Below are 22,822 nucleotides of genomic sequence, written 5' to 3' on the forward strand. Positions count from 1 at the left end.
TGAGGTGTTATTGAACGTAAAAGCACAGTATCATTGGCTTCTATGTTAACCTATATGACAGATTTTGCCTTATCTTGCCTCATTAATATTGAAAGTATGTCACTAGTATCTATTTTCTGCAAGTAGTTTCACAGCAGCTTTCAATGTTGTGCTTCTGTAGACAGTTGTGAGTAACATACACATTAATTGCTCATCTAAATTTCATTTTCACGCCAGAAATGCAAATAATAATGAACATCAAAATAAAAACAAGTTAGAATTTATAACATCCGTTATCCATGCTACCTTATTACACATTATACCAACACATACAATGTGAATTCTTCTCATTAAAACTATCCCTGAGGTGAAACCCTCTGATCCTCAGGTCTGTACAAAATATTTCAACTGGTGATGTAGTCAGGACAGCAACTGTTGCACCATTGATGAAGGGATGTTAGCAATGTCAAAGTGTTCATGTAAAGTGTTTCAGGTCAATCGGAGGGCACAATGAACCCACAATCCCCATGTACAGGAGGTGCAGCAGCATTAACATTGCTATTTAAGCCATGCCTACATTTCCAACATGTTTCATACTGTGCCTTATAGTTCACAACAAATTAATGTATGATTTGATGCCCGACTGCAAGATATACTGTAATAATTACAGTTATTTTGTTTAAATAGCATTGAACAGCATCGAATAACAAGCACACAAAAATGCCAAGTTCATGTACCCATTTGGGCTCCAGCAGCTGTTGAGATTCCATTGTAGCTTGGCAAAGCAGCGTTATCCTATTGCACACTGGCAGGGCTTGAGGTTAGACGAAACAGAATGGCAGCATAACTGGTCAGCAGCTTCTTTTCATCTGGAAACTTCCAGATAGTTGAAAAAGGATCAAGCAAATAAAAAAAAAAAAAGGTACAAAAATAAAAAATGTCTGGGTTTGTATTGGCCTGATGAAAGTAAACACTTTACTGTAACCAAAATGAAGAACTTTGCAGAAGGGGTGTCGAGTGAGTAAACACAAGTGGCCAAAATGCAGTGATTTGTGACGTGTACACACATTGTCCATTTGTAGTTCCAGCTTCAAAGTCTGCATAACCTCAGGGTTGAGTGTCCTCAGCTGAATTCGGTCTGCTTGACACCTGAAATGTCACCAGACTGTGGAAGTAGGAATGAGACAGGGCGAAATAAGCAGATATTCTTTTTGATGGGTTGAATGTCAAACATTTCTGTAAAAAAAATGAAAGATTCTATATAGTGAAATACAATAACAATAATATCTTTGTGTTCAGTTTGTAAGAACTTTTTACAAAAGCAATTAAAATACACACACACATATATATATATATATATATATAAAAAAATCCAATAAAAACACACAACATACACAGAAAGTCAATATTTGACAAGCACACACCAGCTATCACGTTCAGCGTCAAACTCAAAAACAGGACTCAGAGTCAGAACGGTTTAACCTATGAACACCTCCTTTGATCTTAGCCATCCTTGATAAAGGGCTAGATGCGCAGAGGTAGAAACATTGCTCAAACAGTATGCCCAAAATGACTTGGATTATATTGAAACACCGTTGTGTACCAGGGACCCAAGCTCCTTGATGTACATAGGACCTAGGCCGGCACAGCTAGTAAGGATGTGCCTATGGGTTTCAAGAATGTCATTCCTATAGCAAATTCAACAGTATCTCTCATTGTAGGCGAGATTATGCTGCGCACCACAATATGATATGGCATTTATGATGCGCCAATAGAGCGAAGTGGTAACTGGTTTATGCGTAACAGTATAAGAAAGCGGCATACAGCTGGATGCAGACATACAAGCATAAAAGACTGGTTTCAGATAATTGTATGTTACTTCCGCTGCCAGCATATAATGCTTCAAGGTATACAGAAGCTCAAAATTGGCATTCCAGTCCCACAGATTACGTTTTCTTTTTTTAAATCAGTGGCAAGTCCTCCCAACGAGGATGCTGAGTCGATCTGGGGAACCCAATCCCTAGTCTTAAATAGTTCCTGCATAGAAGCCTCATACTCTCTCCCCATCCGTGTACCCCCAGAGCCTTCTCCCGACAAGCTGAGAATCGGACATTTAGGAGCAGCTCTGGTTTTAATGTACATCCCACGCTTCGTAAGGACCATCCCTCGAAGGGAGATGATACCCAATTCCAAGCGCAGATGTTCCATGGATACCGATTGGGGTAGTTGCAGCATCTTCTGCCATAACAAAGCTTCAGTTCGCTTTAACCACACGCAGTTGTTCATGTTCAGAGATTCAAGCCCATACAAGACTGTGGGGCAAAAACAATGATTGTATAACTTTAAGACCCCTTTCATAGTAAACCCAGCCGTCTGAGTTGCTAATCTGTAAATTAAACCCACCAGTTCAGTCAGTCAGTACGCTTTATTCAGCAAATACATCATAAAAATGAATTACATAAAACAATTAAATATCAATTAATGGTGGACATCAATATAAAATACAAAGTTCATCAAATATCGTCATTATAGGGCACAGGCAGCAAAAAAAGCTAAAAGCCAACATGGATAAATCAATTGACTTGAGGCAACATCCTACGCAACCAAGGATGATACATTTGGCTACGAAGTATACATTGTTCGCTACAGCCGTAGATTTACATAGGTTAGTTGCTTCTTGCATGGTTTTCAGGGATGCTTTTCTGAATAGTGGTAACAAATAAATCTTCCTCAAATCACAGTAGCACTCACAAAAGAGCAAACAATTAGTAACATATGTTGTCTCAAGACCACATTTTGGACATGTTTCAGTATTGCTACACCTCCATCCACTTGTGAAGGATGCAAACTTCAGCGTACCAGTTCTAAACTCCAGAAATAGTGTATGGGCCCGGGCAGGTGAAATCAGGTCCAGGTATCGCTCTCCACCTAAAATTTGTTTCGTGGAGAGATATGCCAAGCCTACTTTCAGGTTCAGACATGAGGCAATGAGATGTTCTTGCTTGGATCTTGCGTTCGACAAACTGCTTAATGTCTCCTTTGAGACCACTGCATAGGTTGTCCAGATTATGTCACAATTCTTCCATGCCAGCCAGTTTAAGATGTTGCCTAACACGAGCCGACCATTGAAGTGAACGTCCATCAGGGTAGTTCATCAGATCTATATATGCTGCTTTGTACTTAACCAGCGCAGGAGACCCCTAAAGTCTGAGGCAGTAAAAAAACAGTTTCTATGCCAACTGATGGATAATAGGGTCGAGTCCACATTCAATATGGAGCGGGGCATTAGGAAAGCTGTACAGCAATCTAAATTGCTTTTTCAGAAATGTGTTTACTGCTGCTTCTAATTTTGAGAACTTAGTGTGACCCCAGATCTCCGCTCCATAGAGTACAGCTGGTACGGTCTGGATGGAGTAGATATTTATCGCTGGTGTCACTGCTCCCTCTCCATGGGAAATGAAAAATGTTTTAAAGCCAACACCATTTCTTTCAAGGATAGACTATGACCTGTTTGTCAGAGCTGCCCATGGCCCTGTATCTATGAACCTCACTCCTAAGTAGTCATAATAGGTGACTTGTTCTAATACAGTGGAGTCAACCTCCAATTGTAGTGACACAGGCTTGGTTCTCTTCGGTCTAAACACTAGGACCTTGGTTTTGGTCCTATTGAGCGTCAAATCCAGCTGTGAGCACTTGGCTATGAAACGTTCCAGGCCTTTTTTGATCCCACAGGCGAAGTAGCCAGCAGAACTGAGTCATCAGCAAAGAATAATGCCGGATAGACGTCCGTTCCGTGTTTGGAAGGGTCCAGCTCACCTCTGGAACATTCTGCCACCAGGTCCAGGATGATTTCAGTGAGACGGAACAGGAGCGGGGCAAGTACACAGCCCTGCCATACACCTCTGTTAACCTGGAAGTGCTTCGTCGTTTCCCCTCCCGGCCCCCACCTCACTACCGCTGAGTGGTTGGAGTAAAGCTTGGAGATCAGGGATGCCAACTCACCCGGAACCCCATGACTCAGGACCTGCCATAACTGGGCCCTGGGTACACTGTCAAAGGCCGCCTCGAGGTCTATAAACCAGCATAAACCTGCAAACGTTTCAACACAGTGGATTTCTGGATTATGGTAGACAAGCGGAAGCACTGATCTATTGTGCTTGGCCCTTGTTGAAATGAGGCCTGAAGATGGGAGATCAGTCCATTACCCACCACCCACTTCTACAGGTGTTGTACCACCACCTTGGCAAATAGTTTTCCTGTGGTGTCAAGCAGTGAAATGGGCCTACAGTTATCCGGGTTCTGTCTTCCCCATTTTTTATATATGGGTACTATCTCTGCCTGTGGCCAAGATTCCAGGATACCATTGCAGCTAGCCACTGCTTAAAATAGCCCTGACAGGATTGGAACCCAAAATTCAGGCTCCAGCTTCAGGAAATCGATAACAATGTTATCAGGACCAGGTGCCTTCCTCCCTTTGCAATTTGGCAAGGCTTTTTTTTAACTGCTACTATGGTAATAACAATAGACGGCTTAGTACAGTCAGTCAACATGTGACCCGCCTCTAACGAACCGTCAAGGTCATGGTCTTCTATGAGATTCACCTCCAGTTGTTTGGCCTTCCTGGTTTTAGCTTCAAGTATTAACAAATAATCCCCAGTAGAGGAAAACTCAAGGCCCAAATACACAACTGTTAGTATATTCTTTTTTTTTAAACTTTTAGTTTTATTGGCAGAGGTTCACAGTAGACCCACATGTTAGAGCGCAAGGTGTATATATAGCAAGTATACTATAGAGCAATACATTAGTCAAAATACAGCAATCACAACAATATAAGCATGACATTTATGGGAAGAGCAGAGTACAGTAGCTCATAATGTGCAGACAGTTCCTGATGGGGCCGGGAACGAGCCAGCCTCGGGTGTCTTTTCCCCTTGATTGTTTAGGTAGGTAGTGAATACAACCCAGATGTTCTTGGAGCGGGAGTGAGCAGGGAGGATGGTAAAGTATTCTTCCTCACAATTTCGGGACCAAGTGAGCAATTGCAGCCATTTCTGAAAAACCAGCGGGGGGGAGTGAGGGGGGGGGGGGGCTTTTCCAACTCTGAAGTATACATTTCTTAGCTACCATACAACTTATGTTGAGGAATTTGGCCATGCTGTCATCAGTTTTCCACACCCCAAACAAGATCCCCAAGGGGTCAGGGTCAATTACAGTGTCAGCAACTTCGGCAAGTGTTTCTGAGATTGTTTCCCAGAATTCCACCAGTTTATTGCAGGACCAGAACATATGCAAATGATCCGCCTTCTCCGCATTGCAGCGGGCAGGAGTGTACAGTGGTATGGATGAACCTAGAGGTCCTATGTGGGTTACAATACAATCTATTCAAGAGTTTATATTGCATGACGCGGTAGCGGAAGTTAAGGGAAACCTTTTGAGTATGTAGGCACATTTTCTCCCACACCTGGTCAGAGATTTCCAGGCCCAGTTCCGTCGCCCACTCACCGCACGCCCCGAGAGTCTGAATCGGTAAAATGTCCTGTAATATCTTGAACAACGAGGAGACAACGCCACAGGCACCGCCCGAGTTGGCAATGTATGCGATCGCTGGGGTGTCAGGGGGCTCATTGGGGAAGGAGGGCCATTTAGTTTGGAATGCAGCCCGGAGCCTATAATATTCAAAGGTCTCCAAGGCAGATCCAGTGTGTCCGGGTTTCCAAGTCTCGGGGTCAATGAACCTGCCATCGGGGTAGAAATCAGACAATGCCTGGTATCCTAGAGCCCCCCAGTGTCGAGCTAGAGCGATGTTGTGTGTCGGTTCCAAACCGGGGAAGGCCCACACAGCAAGCCATTTATAGTATGGAGGAGATTCAACTGCTGAGTGTAGCAAACAGGTCCAGGCACGAAGAGTCGCACTGATTCGATCAATGGGGGAGCCAGGTGTATAGTGCTGGTGTAGTATGAGGGACATTATGTTGATGCTGGCAGCCACCAGACTCTCCAACTTAACATGCGGACGGGCTGGAGAGCCAGGGTACCAGTGAGAGGCGTTTGGGCCTGGGCCGCAATCCAATAAAGTGTTAGATCGGGAGCTGTGAACCCCCTTGTTTGTATGGGAGCACCATATCAGCCCATTTCTTGTGCACCGCGCCGGAGTGCCATAGGAACTGTGCACATAGCGTATGTAGTTTAGTGAAATATTTCCCCCCAGGCCATATGGGCACGTTACTGAAGGTGTAAAGCAGCTTGGGGAGTAAGACCATTTTGATGAGGGAGAGTCGACCGGCCATTGACAATGGGAGGGATCGGCACTGCAAGATTTTCGTCTCGACTGTTTGTGCCACCGTCGGGTAGTTATCAGCAAGCAAGGTAAGTTTGGTTAGGGATATCAGGACTCCCAAGTATCTAATAACGTCAGGGGACCAGCGTAGAGGGTATTCGGTAGTAGGTTGGTGGGTGGTGTTAGTGAGCGGGAACACCTAAGACTTTGAGTAGTTCATTGTAAACCCTCAGTAGGTACCGATACGCGTGATGTCTATTAATATGGGGTTGAGATGAGTGGTGGGGTCCCTAATGTATAGTAATACATCATTCGCATACAGGGATATAATTTCAGGGGTGTCTTTCAGTCTTATTCCCCTGTGGGCAAGGCGTGCATGGATGTGATCCGCCATTGGCTCTATTACTAGAGCGAAGAGGATAGGGGAGAACGGGCAACCCTGACGGGTACCCCTAAAGAGTGTGAACAAGTTAGATATCAATGAGTTAGCGCGCACTCGCGCCATGGGAGAGGTGTATTATAATTTAATGTATCCAATCATATTCGGGCCAACGCCCATTGTTTCCAGCACCAGCTACATGTACCTTTCACAAGACCATGTCGAACGAATGCCTTCTGAGCGTCGAGCGTGACCGCCACGGCTTGTGCATCCTGGTCAATACAGGACATTACATTAAACAGCCTCCGGATGTTATGGGAAGCCTCAGTGTTTCTGAGATTGTTTCCCAGAATTCCACCAGTTTATTGCAGGACCAGAACATATGCAAATGATCCGCCTTCTCCGCATTGCAGCGGGGCAGGAGTGTACAGTGGTATGGATGAACCTAGAGGTCCTATGAGGGTTACAATACAATCTATTCAAGAGTTTATATTGCATGACGCGGTAGCGGAAGTTAAGGGAAACCTTTTGAGTATGTAGGCACATTTTCTCCCACACCTGGTCAGAGATTTCCAGGCCCAGTTCCGTCGCCCACTCACCGCACGCCCCGAGAGTCTGAATCGGTACAATGTCCTGTAATATCTTGAACAACGAGGAGACAACGCCACAGGCACCGCCCGAGTTGGCAATGTATGCGATCGCTGGGGTGTCAGGGGGCTCATTGGGGAAGGAGGGCCATTTAGTTTGGCATGCAGCCCGGAGCCTATAATATTCAAAGGTCTCCAAGGCAGATCCAGTGTGTCCGGGTTTCCAAGTCTCGGGGTCAATGAACCTGCCATCGGGGTAGAAATCAGACAATGCCTGGTATCCTAGAGCCCTCCAATGTCGAGCTAGAGCGATGTTGTGTGTCGGTTCCAAACCGGGGAAGGCCCACACAGGAAGCCATTTATAGTATGGAGGAGATTCAACTGCTGAGTGTAGCAAACAGGTCCAGGCACGAAGAGTCGCACTGATTCGATCAATGGGGGAGCCAGGTGTATAGTGCTGGTGTAGTATGAGGGACATTATGTTGATGCTGGCAGCCACCAGACTCTCCAATTTAACATGCGGACGGGCTGGAGAGCTAGGGTACCAGTGAGAGGCGTTTGGGCCTGGGCCGCAATCCAATAAAGTGTTAGATCGGGAGCTGTGAACCCCCTTGTTTGTATGGGAGCACCATATCAGCCCATTTCTTGTGCACCGCGCCGGAGTGCCATAGGAACTGTGCACATAGCGTATGTAGTTTAGTGAAATATTTCCCCCCAGGCCATATGGGCACGTTACTGAAGGTGTAAAGCAGCTTGGGGAGTAAGACCATTTTGATGAGGGAGAGTCGACCGGCCATTGACAATGGGAGGGATCGGCACTGCAAGATTTTCGTCTCGACTGTTTGTGCCACCGTCGGGTAGTTATCAGCAAGCAAGGTAAGTTTGGTTAGGGATATCGGGACTCCCAAGTATCTAATACCGTCAGGGGACCAGTGTAGAGGGTATTCGGTAGTAGGTTGGTGGGTGGTGTTAGTGAGCGGGAACACCTCAGACTTTGAGTAGTTCATTGTAAACCCTGAGTAGGTACCGATACGCGTGATGTCTATTAATATGGGGTTGAGATGAGTGGTGGGGTCCCTAATGTATAGTAATACATCATTCGCATACAGGGATATAATTTCAGGGGTGTCTTTCAGTCTTATTCCCCTGTGGGCAAGGCGTGCATGGATGTGATCCGCCATTGGCTCTATTACTAGAGCGAAGAGGATAGGGGAGAACGGGCAACCCTGATGGGTACCCCTAAAGAGTGTGAACAAGTTAGATGTCAATGAGTTAGCGCGCACTCGCGCCATGGGAGAGGTGTATTATAATTTAATGTATCCAATCATATTCGGGCCAACGCCCATTGTTTCCAGCACCAGCTACATGTACCTTTCACAAGACCATGTCGAACGAATGCCTTCTGAGCGTCGAGCGTGACCGCCACGGCTTGTGCATCCTGGTCAATACAGGACATTACATTAAACAGCCTCCGGATGTTATGGGAAGCCTGCTTGATCCTCATGAACCAAATACGTCATGATCGCGAGGAAGCGGTTCGCTATGATTTTGGCAAACATTTTTGTATCAAGGTTCATGAGGGAGAGTGGTCTGTATGACCCACATTCGTCGTCAGGTTTGCCAGGCTTAAGCAATACCGTAATGACAGCTTCACGTAAAGAGGGGGGGGGTGGACAAGTGGAGCGACTCATCCCAGACCTCAAGCAACCTGGGAGCCAGTATAGCAATGTGTTCTTGATAAAATTCTGTGGTGAGCCCATCAGGGCCCGGAGCTTTACCCTTGGGTAAGTCTGAGATAGCTCTAACAATCTCATCTAAGGTGATTGGAGAGTCAAGTTGGTCTCTGGTAGGGGAGGAGATACATGTGGTGGGTATTTGGTCAAGCATCTCACGCATGTGTAGTTCAGTATGTTCGGCGGGTTGGGAGTAAAGGGACCTGTAGAAGTCAGTGAATCTGTCTAGTATCTGTTGGTCCGTCCATTGTGTATTACCCTCCTCGTCCTTAATAGTAGTGATCTGTGCCTGGCCAGATTCTGTCCTCACCAGCGTCGCTAATGTTTTTCCCAGGTCTATCACCCTCACCATATTTCCTAGCAGTCTGCGGGCGTCTAAAATATTGAACTTCATTGGTGGCAAGTGCGTTGTATGTCTGGAGTTCTTCGCTAATTTGAGCGAGTTTGGCGGGATCAGCACCAGCAGAGCATTGCAGCTCTAATTGTTCCAATTTGGACTCAGAACGACAGAGGGCAGCTCTTATCGCTTTCAGCACTCCCGCTTCCCTGGATATAGACATCCCCCTGATATATGCTTTGAAGGCGTTCCACCTGACCCCAGCGGACGTGGCCTGGAGGGTGTTGTGCTCAAAGAAAGACCCCATATCAGCCAGGATCTTAGCCTTGAACACAATATCCTTGAGGGCCTCAGATTTAAAGCGCCAGGTGCTGAACGTCGGGACAGGTGCTCCCAGTTCCACCAATAAGGTGATTGGGGCGTGGTCAGACAATGTGCGGGACAAGATCTGTGCCCCCCTCGACCCTGCCCATGATTTCACTTGACACTAGGAACAGATCTATTCTGAAGGAGCTATCATGGGCTGACGAGTAATAAGCATATTCCCGACGTTGAGGGTATAGTGCCCTTCAGTCGTCACGGACGCTGAGGGTTGTGATGTGGCCATGTAGTCCGAGTGTCGCGCCAGACAAGGATCGGACAGCGGTCCCGGTCCTGCCCAGGACAGTATACAAAATGAGGTTCATGTCACCCTCCCACATAACCTGGACACCCACGTAGCCCAGCAGTATGGTTGCGACAGTATCAAAAAACTCCGGGGAGTCTACATTAGGGCCACAGGAGTTCACAAGCAGATACTCCTTGTTCACTATCGTGCAGTGTAATATGACATAACGTCCATCGGGATCTATGTAGATCTTGTGTAATACAAATTTGATAGATTTACGAACCATCGTGAGCACACCCCTGGCCTGGGTGGAGTAGGAAGTGAAGTACCTGGCAGAGCCCCAGGACGTAGCCATGGATCGACCATTGGAGGGCGTTTCCTGCAGGAGCAGTATCTTGCAGCCATGCCTATTAGCGTAGGCCATAATTTTGTGAGCCTTGGTGTCCCCGGACGTTCCAGGACATTATGACAGTGGGCATTTCAGCAATTTAGGACCCATCCCAGAACACCTGCTGCAACCTGCATTTGTAGTTCGCAAGGTCACCGCTTGGGTGCTTATCACCCCATGTCTCAACGCAAGCGCCGTAATTTCCCAGGTCATCACGATGTTCTCAATCCTGTGTACATTCCAGAGCATTGTTTGGACAGTACAGCATTGCCTCAATGAACATCCCAGTTCCTGTAATTGTGTATGCTCTTGTAATTAGAGCTGAAAATGCGCTTATGTCTCTTCAATGAGTGTGTTGTGTTACCTTGTGAGCCTTTTTGGAATAACACCCCATCGCCCACCACCCTCACCGCCAAACCCCAACTAGCTGTGTGAACATCACCCCCCACTTACCTGCACACAGTTGAGCCATCCCCAACTTGGCCCAACATACACGGAAGCCCAACTGGGGCAAACCGGCAAAAAAGGCATATCTAAGAACAGTGCAATCGCAGTGGGGTGCGCATTGCCGTGCACAAGCACGCTTAGAACACGTAATGTTCTGTTACAAAACAAACAGTATTAGCAGTCATCCAGTGCTTGCCCCTCCATCTTTAAGTGAGGAGTAGAGTCCATTCTGTGGGACATTAAGGCAGTGCAGTTTAATCATTGGTGAAACAACAGGTATAAGCAGGGTAGACAATCCAGTTTTTACATTAGCACAGCAGCGTGTACCCCCTAGGGACTGAATTTCACATGAACAGTAAGAACAATGTGGCAGGGTACATTGCATGGCTGAGCTTAGTTGCAGGCGCAATGCCGATGGCCAGGATGGTGCTCGATTGACATGTGAGTAGGAGACTCAGAGGACACGGGCCAAGGTTAGAGCTCAATCATTGTCCATATGGTCATCAGCAGGAGCATGTAAGGGGACATGTGCTTTTATGAATTTCACCGCCTCCGACGGCACCGTAAATAAGTACAGTTTGTTGTTGAATGTGAACTTCAAGCGCGCAGGGAATAATATGGCATAGGGAATGTTCCTCTCTCTAAGCAATTTTTTAACTCCAAGGAACTGGTGGCGCTCCTGTTGCACTCCAGTCGAAAAATTCAGAAATATTCTGATCACTTGTGACTCCAGTCTGAGTTCTCCCTTCTCTCGTGCCAGTCCGAGAATCTTGTCACAGTCTTTAAAACTTAGGATTTTCGCAATAATAGGCCTAGGGAAGTCCCATGGTTTGGGGCGCGGAGTTAGCGCTCTGTGAGCTCTCTCAACATTAAAGAAAGGGGACAGGTCGGGATTGCCCAGCAGTTCCTTAAGAAGATTCTCGGTTGCCAGTTCGAGCGCATTCTCCGGAACCCCAATAATGCGTATATTGTTTCTACGTGATCTGGATTCGAGATCATCACATTTGGCTTTGACTGACTTCATATCAGGGACCAGAGTGGTCACTGTGTCCTGTAGCGTAGTTATGTTGTCCTCATTGGTGCCCATCTTGGTTTAAGCTTCCGCGATTCTCGAACCCTGTTGGTCCATTTTGGCTTTGAGTGATGCAACATTCGCATTAATGTCATCTAAATTTTCATGGAAGGCCGTGAAATCCCTGGCCATTGACTCCATCATAACAGTTAAATCTGTGGCCGGAGCCTCTATGGGAACCATCTCGTCCACCTGATCACATGATGTTTGGGCTGCATCCAGCCTTGGGGTCAATTTTGTGAATTTGTCCATGGCACCGGTCTTATTTGAATTCCTGGATCTGTTGGACATCGTGCAAGATGGTGGCTGAGTCCCCAGCTCTCAGAGTAGGGTATTAAGCAGCAGAAAAGACGTGTGGCGCAGGGAAATGGGAGCCAGACAGGACCCACCAGTCACTCAGTTTCACGGGTCTTGGGCAAGTCTCGGATGGTAAGTCAGGCCACCAATCCCCAGGTGGGGCTCCACAGTATTTAGAGCAGCGCCCCTGTCGCACGCATCAGCGGGGGTCCGCAGCTCTGACAGGCGGGGGCCGCCGGTGCCTCCAGTAAGTGATTGAAAGAGGCAATGCAGGGAGACCAGGAGAAAAGACAGCTTAGTTGACTCGTATTGAGGGCCCCACCGCAGGTATAGCACAGTGCAGACACAGGTATGGTGACCAGGGCCAGGAAAACGCAAGGATCAGCTGCCACGGGGGAATGGAGCAGCAGCAGCGAGGTCGAGGGACGGTGGAGGGAAGCACCACATATTTATCCCACCAGCTCCTCACCTGATGGGTAGCAGGCTGTTCAAGTATCGGATGATAGAGAGCCCGCAGGGAGCACGTGAAAATCTCGCGCAGGACACAGGGAGGGAGTGCAGCCGCGCACCCCCGAGGAACTCCAGAGGGACGGAGCGCCCCGTCCCGCCACCACAAGTCTCTGCCCTCCGGGACCAGGAGCCGAGCCGCTCCGGCAGCAGCGCTGCAGCAGGCTCAGGAGGCAGCAGGAGATTCTCTGCCCTCCGGATCCGGCGAAAAGGGGGGCAAGGTGCCGCGTAGCAGAGCGGCCCCAGCAGCCGCACAATCGGCTGGCCCAGTCCCAAGCACGGGCCGCTGGCGGTCATCGGGAACAGGCGCCGCCTCAGCGCAGGACAGCGTATCACCCGAGGCAGCCCCGGTCTCACAGCCGCTCAGCGCATCACTCTGCACAAGACGCCGGAGCCGAGCACCCAAGCGGGCAGGGATACCAGCAGGTGGGCAGTCCCAGTGCGCATACGGTGCCAGCCTCACAGGCACCAGGATAGCAGGAGCAATCAGCGTCATCAGGGGGTGGCACCCAGCAGCCCGCCGCACGCCTCCACGGCCACCGAGGCCCAGGCCCAAACCAATGCCGGGGAGCAGCAAAACGGGCTGTAAAACGGCCCGGGTACTGATTCCAAACCAAATTTCACGTGCAGGTAGCCCCAGATGTCAGCAGGGCAGGGGAACGAGTGTAAAGGCAGGATGATGTGGATGACCGCAAAGGTCCACGGATAAGATGCGACTGTGCTCGGAGCTACAAAGCTAAGCAGCCATTTTGTCAGCTGCTCAACAGTGCCCCCAACTGTTAGTATATTCAATGTTACCTTGGATGGTACTCATGTTCACTCTATCGTACGGCGAGTAACTAGCGTCACTTTTGTTTTGTTTAGGTTAATGATCAGGTCGTTCTCCAAACTGTAGGTCTGCAACTCATTTATCATATTTCTCATACCTGGGAAAATACTGTCAAAAACGACCAAATCCTCTGCATATAAGTGAGATGATATCTTGGAATCCCCCACTGTAGGCAGACAACTAGGTCCGACAGATATGAATTAAATAGTAGGGGCCCACAACCTTGCTTGACTCCGCTGCCGAGTCGGGTTGATGTTGTAGTTACCCCTTCATGATTCAAGCGTACTTTGGCAGAGGTATTAGTATGAAATAGTATAAGGATTTCGAAGATCAACTAGGACATCCCAACACTTTCAGCTTTGCCCACATCTTGCGCCAGTTGACACAGTCAAATGTGGATGTAAAATCTATAAATGCAACATAAAGACTAGCTGCCATCCCAGCTCTGACCCTTTGCACAAGTACATCCACCAGTCTGAGGTTATGAGAGGTGGATGAGCCTGGCCGAAAGCCGGTCGGGAATGGGTACAGCAAGTTCTTAGTCTCCACCCAAATCCATAGGGCCATTAAAACCAAAGTAGCAAACAGTTTGCCTGTAGAATCAAGTAAGGAGAGGAGCCTGTAGTTAGCAGGTAGCTCTCTATCCCCTTTCTTGAATACTGGAATCAAGATAGAACAGCACCAGGAATGGGGTAGTCTATGTTCCTGATATACTCTATCAAACAATAGACGTGAAATTGAGGACCAACCATCCGCGTCACACCTGAATACAGAGTTCAAAGGTATTACCCAAATTGTTCGAACACAATTGTTCGAATGACCGAATGTCAAGGGTCCGAATTGACCTTTACACAATTGACCATATATATATATATATATATATATATATATATATATATATATATATATATATATATATATATATATATATATATAAATATATAATGGAGGTTGCGGGGGGTTTCCCCCCTCATATATGTAACAATTGACCTTCACAATTCGGTCAATTGTGCAAAGGTCAATTGTAATTCGAACAATTGTAATTCAAACAATTCGTCTACAACTGAGTTCAAAGGCCATTTGGGCCAGCGGCCCTAGAAGGTTTAAGTTGTCTAATAGCATCCCCTATATCCATTTTACTACATGAAAGCGGACACTTCTCTGCTTCAGTTTCAATTTCAGTGCCTTCAGTAGGGTGCTGGCTAGAACCAATATGTTGTATCCAGCACTTGTCCGAGATCGGATCAATGATAAACTAAAGTTCCCCTTGGCTTTGGATAAGAGTTGCCATACGGAGCGCGTATCTGTACCCGCCAAGACCTGTACCATGTGTTGCCATTTGGCGTTGGCCTCAGACCTTTTCTACCTACACAACCACCTTCTGTACCTCTATTTAGGCCTTGCGATTAGAGCCTTCAATTTATTTGACAGACCCAAAGATGTTCTAAGTGCTGTGATCACTCTACGCATAAGCCGTTTGGCATCACATATCTTAATATCAAATTGAGATGATGTTCTTCTACCACATACCATGGAGTTTCTAATAGTCACTGATCCATAATTAAGGATTAAGTCTGAAAGCTACTGCATGATCCCATCTGCACATCATTGCTGCAAGTACACAGTTTAAAAAGGAAATACTCTCTCAGCAGCCGTAGAAATACTCTCTGCATTCTTAGTAGTCCAACGAATGCGAATCCTGCCGTGGCCGACCATGGTGTCCCCAGTTATCATTTGGACATTGGGTTCTTTCCAGTCAAGGGAAAGTAATACTGCCAGGAGCGCATGATCACTATAGGTGTTTGTGAGAACTAAAAAACAAGCACCCTATTTAGCATAGTCAAAATCACCACCCATAATAACCAGCTTATGCTCTGGGCTAGCAAGCCAGTGAGTGGGTACCAGATCAATTGAGTCAAAGATAGCTTTCGTTAAATCATTACCGGGAGGATCATAGATGTTTAAGGCCAGCAACGCTTTTCTCCCTGAGGCAATACCAGGATACACCTCAATGAACATCAAGTTTCCTTTCGAAATTTCTACCCTGAGCCTTCTGGAGTTAAAACGCTGCTTTATGCACACTAAAACCTCCCAAGACGGTCGCCCCTTAGGGCTGCACACAACATTTTCTTGATGAACATCATGATAGCCAGCAACAGCAATAGATATGTCAAGAAAGTCTACAGCAACATAAAGATGTCATAATTCACTAACAAACATACAATCAAGCCCCCACTAGAGGTAAAATGAGAGAACCCTTGTATATTCCAGCAAGCCACTGACACAGTTCATTTAGAGGTGGTAGTCAGAGATGGGAGCACGCTTCAAAGCCATTCCCAGCCATAGTTGTTGTCATAGATGGTGTCCTTTGAAGGTGAACCGGACTGCACTAAGCCCAGATGCCCTTTGCTGCAAGTAGGACAGCAACTCAACTAGATGCTGAAAGACTAACAGGGGATACATCAAGGACATAACAAATGTTACACAATGATTCAGTCTAGGTACAGACCACAGTTGTAGTCTCGGGTAAGTAACAATGAATACGAGATATGTTACGCCCTTAAATTTCAGGGGCTCAACTAAAGTCAAAGTCAGAAGAGTTCAAGAAACCTAAGAAAGGTATTCTATGCAAAACTTGCCAGCAGCTCTGAGCGATTCAGCCTCTTCTTGGTGGAATCAGCGGTCTCGACCCCTGTGGTGAACATTTTGGGGTCAAGAACAGTAACTGACGTGGTGGTTAGGTTATGGCCGGGTACATTCGATTGACCCTGGCCTGATCTCAGGCTGCCATCACTTTGCCCGTGCATAACCACCTGGCCATCCAGGGGCAATACCCGCTCCTCTTCACTTGCTTCACTTTCCACAGAAATCTCTGCTTCTTCCACTGTCACAAGATGGTGAAGGTGGTACCAGCATTTTTCAGAGACCTTTTTGCCTGCGTAGACCCACTCTTTCTCTGCGTCTTGTTTCTGATGGAAGAAACCGGTTGCAATGTGGCATTTAGGGGGTCAGTAGTCACCACAGGTGTGACCTGAATAAAGTTAGACCCGTTGTATGCTTGCAGTTTCGGCAAGCACCTCTGCCTCCTAGTGAAATATAGGGAGTCAGTGAGATTATCTTTGGAAGACATGTCAGCCTTCCCTACCATCTCAACCACATCATGTCCACAATTTAGATCATCTTCAGGTACAGTACAAGAAGCCAACCTCAGGACAGTCCGTTCAGCACACCCTGTGCCAGCAGGTCTTGGTGAATTCGCCCACACAGCTTAATTCAAATTTTTAGGGCAAACTGCATGATCCCCAGTCCTGGAATAATCGGGGAATCCGGTGACCATAAGTTGTCATCATCGCCAATGCTGGATGACAGTTGGGCAGTAGTGCCAACCACATTACCCTCGTTCACAGAATCTGGGAAGAACACTAGAATGTCTTGTAGCTAAAGTCAGTAAGGCGTGCTGTGCACAGTCTCCTGCTGCCATCCCAATTACTGAAGGACCTTGCACTCTCGCCGGGCTAATATGTTCATTGCGTGCCTTCCTGCTTTTGTAAGGATGGCTGCAGAGATTATAAAATGTTGCTTTTTGAACTTACTTCCCCTGCACACTACCTGGTATATATATAATACCCGGGTGAACAAAAAGGGCAATGGCAGCATGTACCACGCCAAGCTACTGGTATCGCTTCCACTCCACTGGGCTTTGGAAAAAACACCAATTTAGGACAGCTCAGGGAACCCAACAAAAGGGGCCCCACAATCACTCAGTATAGAGTAGTGAGAATTGGCCCAGAGGCAAGGACCATCCAAGCCAGATCAGTAATATACAATATACCAGGGAAACAATATATGGCACACTTGCCTGACCCCGGTCAGGCGCGACCATATACACAGACCAAAGCCGGCAATTACTCAGAGCCCAGCCGGCACCAGTGAGGCCCTTAGTCCAATGCACCAGTGTCTCCAGTTCGCAAACGCCCTCACTGCCCGTTGCGGGGTCCCTGGCACAGCAGACGGGAATCCAGCGACATACAAGCAGCCCAAGATGTTGCTGTAACCAATTCAAGGCGGTACCGAACTCTGTGCCCCCAGCTCTGAGCTCCATGCTCAGGGCACCAAGATCCCTAGAGGAAGGGACCCAACAGTCGCTTGGTTGCTCTCACTAAAGCCACCAAGCCGCACCAGTGTTAGCTGACGAATCCTAGGAATCAACAGCACTTGATAGTTGAGAAATACAATATATGATGTAACGTATAGAGAAAGTAAAAAAAGCAATTCATACAGCCACTAAAATAAAAAGACAGTAACTGTATTTAAATTCTATCAGTTCAACAACATCATTGATTTAGCCCAAATGTAAGGGAATCTGAATGTAAGCTGTAAAGGGCTAATTGGGCTTCAAGCGCATACACACACCACCACCACTAGTGGGAGGTTAAATTCTGTGTTGATTGAGGGCCCGATTACAAATTTGGCGGAAATGGCAAAACCTGCAGTATAGCTTAATAGTGCATGCTTTACCGTACCCAACAGTTATGAGTCACTCACATGATAATACTGGATGCAAAGCTTCCAAAAGTAACATGTGGTAAAAATGCCTTAAGACCCTGCACAATAACAGATATGGAAAATGGGCAATACCAGATGAGGTATTTACAATTCTGGGTACCATTACTGGTAATACACATGAAACAACAAGAAATTCAGGGCATGAAACATCAGATGGAAATGAGGGGTGGGTGTAGGTGCACATAATCGCCTCACTCAATAAAAATGTTTTAGGCCAACCACTTCCAAGAATAATAATGGGCAGCCTGGTGGAGCACGGGCAATATACCTGTGAAACAGAACCTACTATTGTATGGCCAGAGGAATGATGCAATCGCAAAAGATGCCCCAAAAAGGACAGAGGAGAAGGTGGAGGCCACCAATACCCAGGTTCAATATAATCCCTTGGGTACGAACAGAAACAGAAATCCTGAGAATAGGCTGGACAGGCCAACCATAATCCATGTACTCTAGCTCATTCAGAGTGACCTTGAAAGTCAATTGAAAACTGCCATCCCCCTTCTACTGAATTGAGTGGTCAGATTCTTTCTACATTGTTGGCATGGTACATGGCATGGTCCAGCCCACATTTTCAAGAATATCTTGCAGACGTTGGCTGCCCCACTATGCCAGGCAGCAGCACATTTCCTTTCCATGAATCAAGAATCTTCATTTCTGCAAGCTAAGTTTGAACGGTTCCAGGTCTTAAAATCGCAGCAAAAATGGCAGTTTATACAAAATATCACGGCAGAAATTCTGTGTTTTTGCCACCACAATCATGTAAAGGATGCAGGGGACACCTCTGCAACACCTGGACCCATTATACCATTTAAAGGGAGCGGGGACACCCCCACAACACCCACTCCCCTTAAATGGCATAATGGGGTACACCTTTACCGGGTCAAACCACAGCATTTTTGCTGCGATTTTTTTTTACCAGTGAAATTTTTGCCGCAATTTTATTACCTGATACCGTTTGAACACCCAATGTGATCTAAGGAAAAATACACATATGAGACCGACCTGGTAATAATACTTGCAATACTCTAGGGATTAATGTATGCTCTTTTTTTCAGCTGATACACTATGTAAATTACAACATTGTTCCATAGTTCCTTTTCTTGATATCCTACAAGTCTCCCTTGGCCAGGTATTAGCTTCAGACTTCTAGATTGCAGGTATTCTCTTCTGGTCTTGTGTCACGATTCCTGCCCCCAGGTCCCCATTATATCAGGCTGGAGCCAGGTCACTGCCACCTAGTCAGCCCCTAAGGGCCTCTCCATCTCCCCAGACACCTACTTGGACTCAGACTTGGCGCCTTTGGCACCAAGCTCACACACAAGTCCTGAGATCCACTTAGTATTGGACTTGCAATGTATAATGGGGCAATGGATGCTCCCATGTAATTCAGTTCCTTGAACTGGATGAGCGGTCTAGTCTTTCGGGTGTGGCTCAGCCCAGGCATACCTGGGATACCTACAGACTATTTAAACCACACCCGGCCTGAGAAGCATGCTTTGCATTTCTCTACACCTGCAGCGTGACACTCACTGTGCTCGGATCTCCTGGAGAGGCCCACTTCTTTCTTCAGCGCCAGCGCACCTGCAAGAATAAGAACTTAGTTGCCAATACTCACCTCGAAGAGCATCCAACTTCTGTCCAGCTCTTCCCAGTCTTGCGGATTCCTACGGCAGAGTCATCTCCATCTCGGCACGTCGCGCCCCACCAAAGGGGAGAATAATAGAAGAAAAGACGTTAGTAAGCATTCTGCAATACTTCGCTCTCTCGAATTTCCAAATGGAGTTTATTCCTTACCTGAACTCCCGTCGATCGGGCAACTTCTGCTCCGGAGCATCCCGCCGATCTGAAAAAGGGGAAAAGACAGATCAGGTTAGCGCAAAACATTTAAGAGGCGCCGCACATCGCACTTTCTCACCGCAGCTCATCTCTTCAGCTCGCTTCCATGCTGGGTTACTGCGGCACCTAAAAGGACACGGAAAAGACGAACATTGGTTAGTGCTAAGGAAGCCAATAAGCATCAAGCTCCGCATTCCTACTGACTTCAGCAGCGCATCACCATCCTCAAGACCTTCATCACCTAAGGAAAGAAAGACACAGTATTAAAGGGACTAGAGCCATCAGAACTTTTGTAAGACTCATTCCAATTACCAGTCGGGCTGAAGCCGCAGCAAGCCCCGTCCGCCAGGCCCGTGCCAGTGAAACAACTAGGCACCCTCCAGCCTGCATCACCCAACGCACCCCTGCATCGAAGGCAGGACGGAGAGCGCCCCACATCAAAAAGCAAGGTGAGGAGAGGTCCGGGGGAAGGTTGGGACACAGGGAAGAAAAGGGGGGCCAGACAAGCAAGACCAATAGGGAATTGACCTCTGATAATACTGTGTTTCAGGCCTAGTGCTTGGTTGAGCAAGTCCAGGGAAGGGTTCAAAGTCGTCGGAAGTCCGGACGGGCTGAGTGGGGTCCCCGTGGATATCAGGTGAGCGTTACAGAACGCAAAGCCTCACACCAAAAATCCACCTGGGCGTCATAGAAACGTCAGAAACCGACCAGTTAGCCCAAATGTTGGGACAGTTACGCTCTGAAGTACATGCAGCCCGGCAGGAGACCAACACCCTGAGGAGGGAGTTGATATTTGCTAACGAACGAACAGATGACCTAAGCCGACAACTTCTCCAGTCGCAAGCGGGACATGCACCATTGCCGGGAAACATGCCTACAATGCCAGTACCATCAGCAAGCCCTGTTCAGATAACCCTTCCTGGGGAAGTTCCCTTGGCGCCACCGGAGCGATTCACTGGGGATCCTAAGAAATATGCCACTTTTATGAACCAGTGCTGTCTGCACTTCCTTTGCAGGCCCGGGCCTTTCCAAATGACCAATCACGGGTCGCATTTGTGCTATTTTATTTGAGCGGAAGTGCTGCAGACTTGTCAGTACCATTTGTGACTCAAGACGATCCTCTGTTACGCGATTTCAGGGATTTTCAACAGGAAATGGAAAAACTTTTCACCCGTCGTACTCATGGACAGGCTCTAGACAACGAACTTCTATCCCTTCCTCAAGGGAACCAAGACCTATTGACATACATCACCACGTTCAATAGACTTGTGGTTGAAGCTGAATGGCCTGCAGGGAAGAGAACCACGTTATTTCATAGGGGTCTGCGGGGAGAGCTAAAGGATGTCCTCGCACTAGTAGTGGAACCCCCTCAAAACTGTGCAGAATTTATTAACCTGGTGGTTCAGCTAGATCAAAGATTGCAAGACCTAAGAGCAGATCGGATCAGACCCGACTCTTGCCATATTTATGTGCGTTCAAGGGACAATGTTTCTCAATCAACAGAAGGCTCAGGGGAACCAATGCAGATTGGAGGCGTCAGGTCACCCTTGACTAAGGCGGAAAGAGATAGGAGGAGGCAACAGCAATTATGTTTGTACTGTGGAAAATCGGGTCACTTTCTAAAGGAGTGCCCAGTGAAGCCACCGAGAAGGATAGTAGGAGCTACGGACAAGGAAGACCCTACCAAAGAGTCGGAAAACTGCCCAGCCTGGCAAGTTTAGGGGTCCACTTGTCGAGCGAAGAAAGTGAACTACAGACCTCCCATTTTGCACTACCTGTGATCCTGATCGATCACCAACAACCATTGCGGATGCACGCAGCAAGAGCGTACATAGACAGTGGAGCTGTTGGGAATTACGATCCAACTGCTATTCTCACTCACTTCCGGGACACGTGATGCATCACGTGACCGAAAAAATTTGTCATGCTGCTATAGCAACGGCTAGTATTTGCCGATGCTTCAGTCTCAGCCCGACGGCGCAAGAAGAGTGTACTCCAGCCGGTAAGCTCCGACCAAAAACATGCCAGGCACTTTTTCACTCATAATTGCACAATGACTTTTACTTATACACACCTATACTTTTTATATTTTTACAGAACACGGCATGAATATATAATGGGAAACCATATTGGACATTTGTAATGACTTGCAACAAAATTATTGACCATTCAGGTAACCTTACAAGTGAACCTTTTATCTAAGAGCTAAACTCGCTGTAGTATCTATATCTCGTATTTCGAAATTAAGTGAGGACCCTTGCAACTTTCAGGTTCACACCAAACTTTCTTGTCCCCTTAGGAAATTGATTTCCGATCAACAGCTAATTCTGGATTGTCAATGTGAATCACATTTTGACGCAAAAAGAAAACATATGATCTATAAACATTAGGCATAACTGCACTAAAGGTAATTTCACACTATATCTTATTTTTGAGATTTGCTCACGATAGGCATGGCCTTTTCGATTTTTCTTTCCAGTCACGGCAACTTGTATGTATGGTGTTTTGACCGATACAAACTAAATATTCCCCTTGTTTTTTATCAATATGCGGAAAGTAAATACTATCACATTGGGAAATGCCAAATGTCGGTGTTTTTTTATATATAAGCTCCACAGTTGAATATTAAGAATTATACTAATTGCAAAATATATAGTTAATTTTGAAAATGTGAACATATATGGTCGAGTTCATTTTCCCAGTCATTAATACTTAATTACTCTTTCTTTTCTCCCTTTTGTGTTTCTTCATTACATAGTCTTCTCCTGTGTTTTCTCTGCCCCTTCCCGCCCTTGTTTGTCCCCTCCCCAAACTCTCTCTGCCAACAAAGATTGTTGATTGAATATGTTAATTGTATCAACCATTATTAACTTTACGCCCTGATGACGACCTACATAGGTTGAAACACGTGTGTCGGCGAAAACAAGTTTCCTCTTTTTTGAATGCATATCTAGCACATATGTAAAGTGTGACCAAGTTCC

At 46.8% G+C, this 22,822-nt stretch overlaps 1 protein-coding gene across 3 annotated transcripts in view; it reads right to left on the reverse strand.

The window, feature by feature from the left end:
* Positions 1-243: 243 nt before the first annotated feature.
* The window catches only part of CDK6 (cyclin dependent kinase 6), an 896,150-nt gene continuing 873,571 nt past the window's right edge, over positions 244-22,822 (reverse strand). For all 3 annotated transcript variants that reach the window (XM_069648455.1, XM_069648457.1, XM_069648456.1), the window contains exon 8: positions 244-1,215. In XM_069648455.1, coding sequence (XP_069504556.1) covers positions 1,087-1,215 — 129 coding nt within the window. In that variant the 3' untranslated portion in view covers positions 244-1,086. The remainder of the gene's footprint in view (positions 1,216-22,822) is intronic.

Source organism: Ambystoma mexicanum, chromosome 2q, assembly GCF_040938575.1.
Source record: "Ambystoma mexicanum isolate Mex_15411 chromosome 2q, UKY_AmexF1_1, whole genome shotgun sequence".
NCBI classification, from domain to species: domain Eukaryota; kingdom Metazoa; phylum Chordata; class Amphibia; order Caudata; family Ambystomatidae; genus Ambystoma; species Ambystoma mexicanum.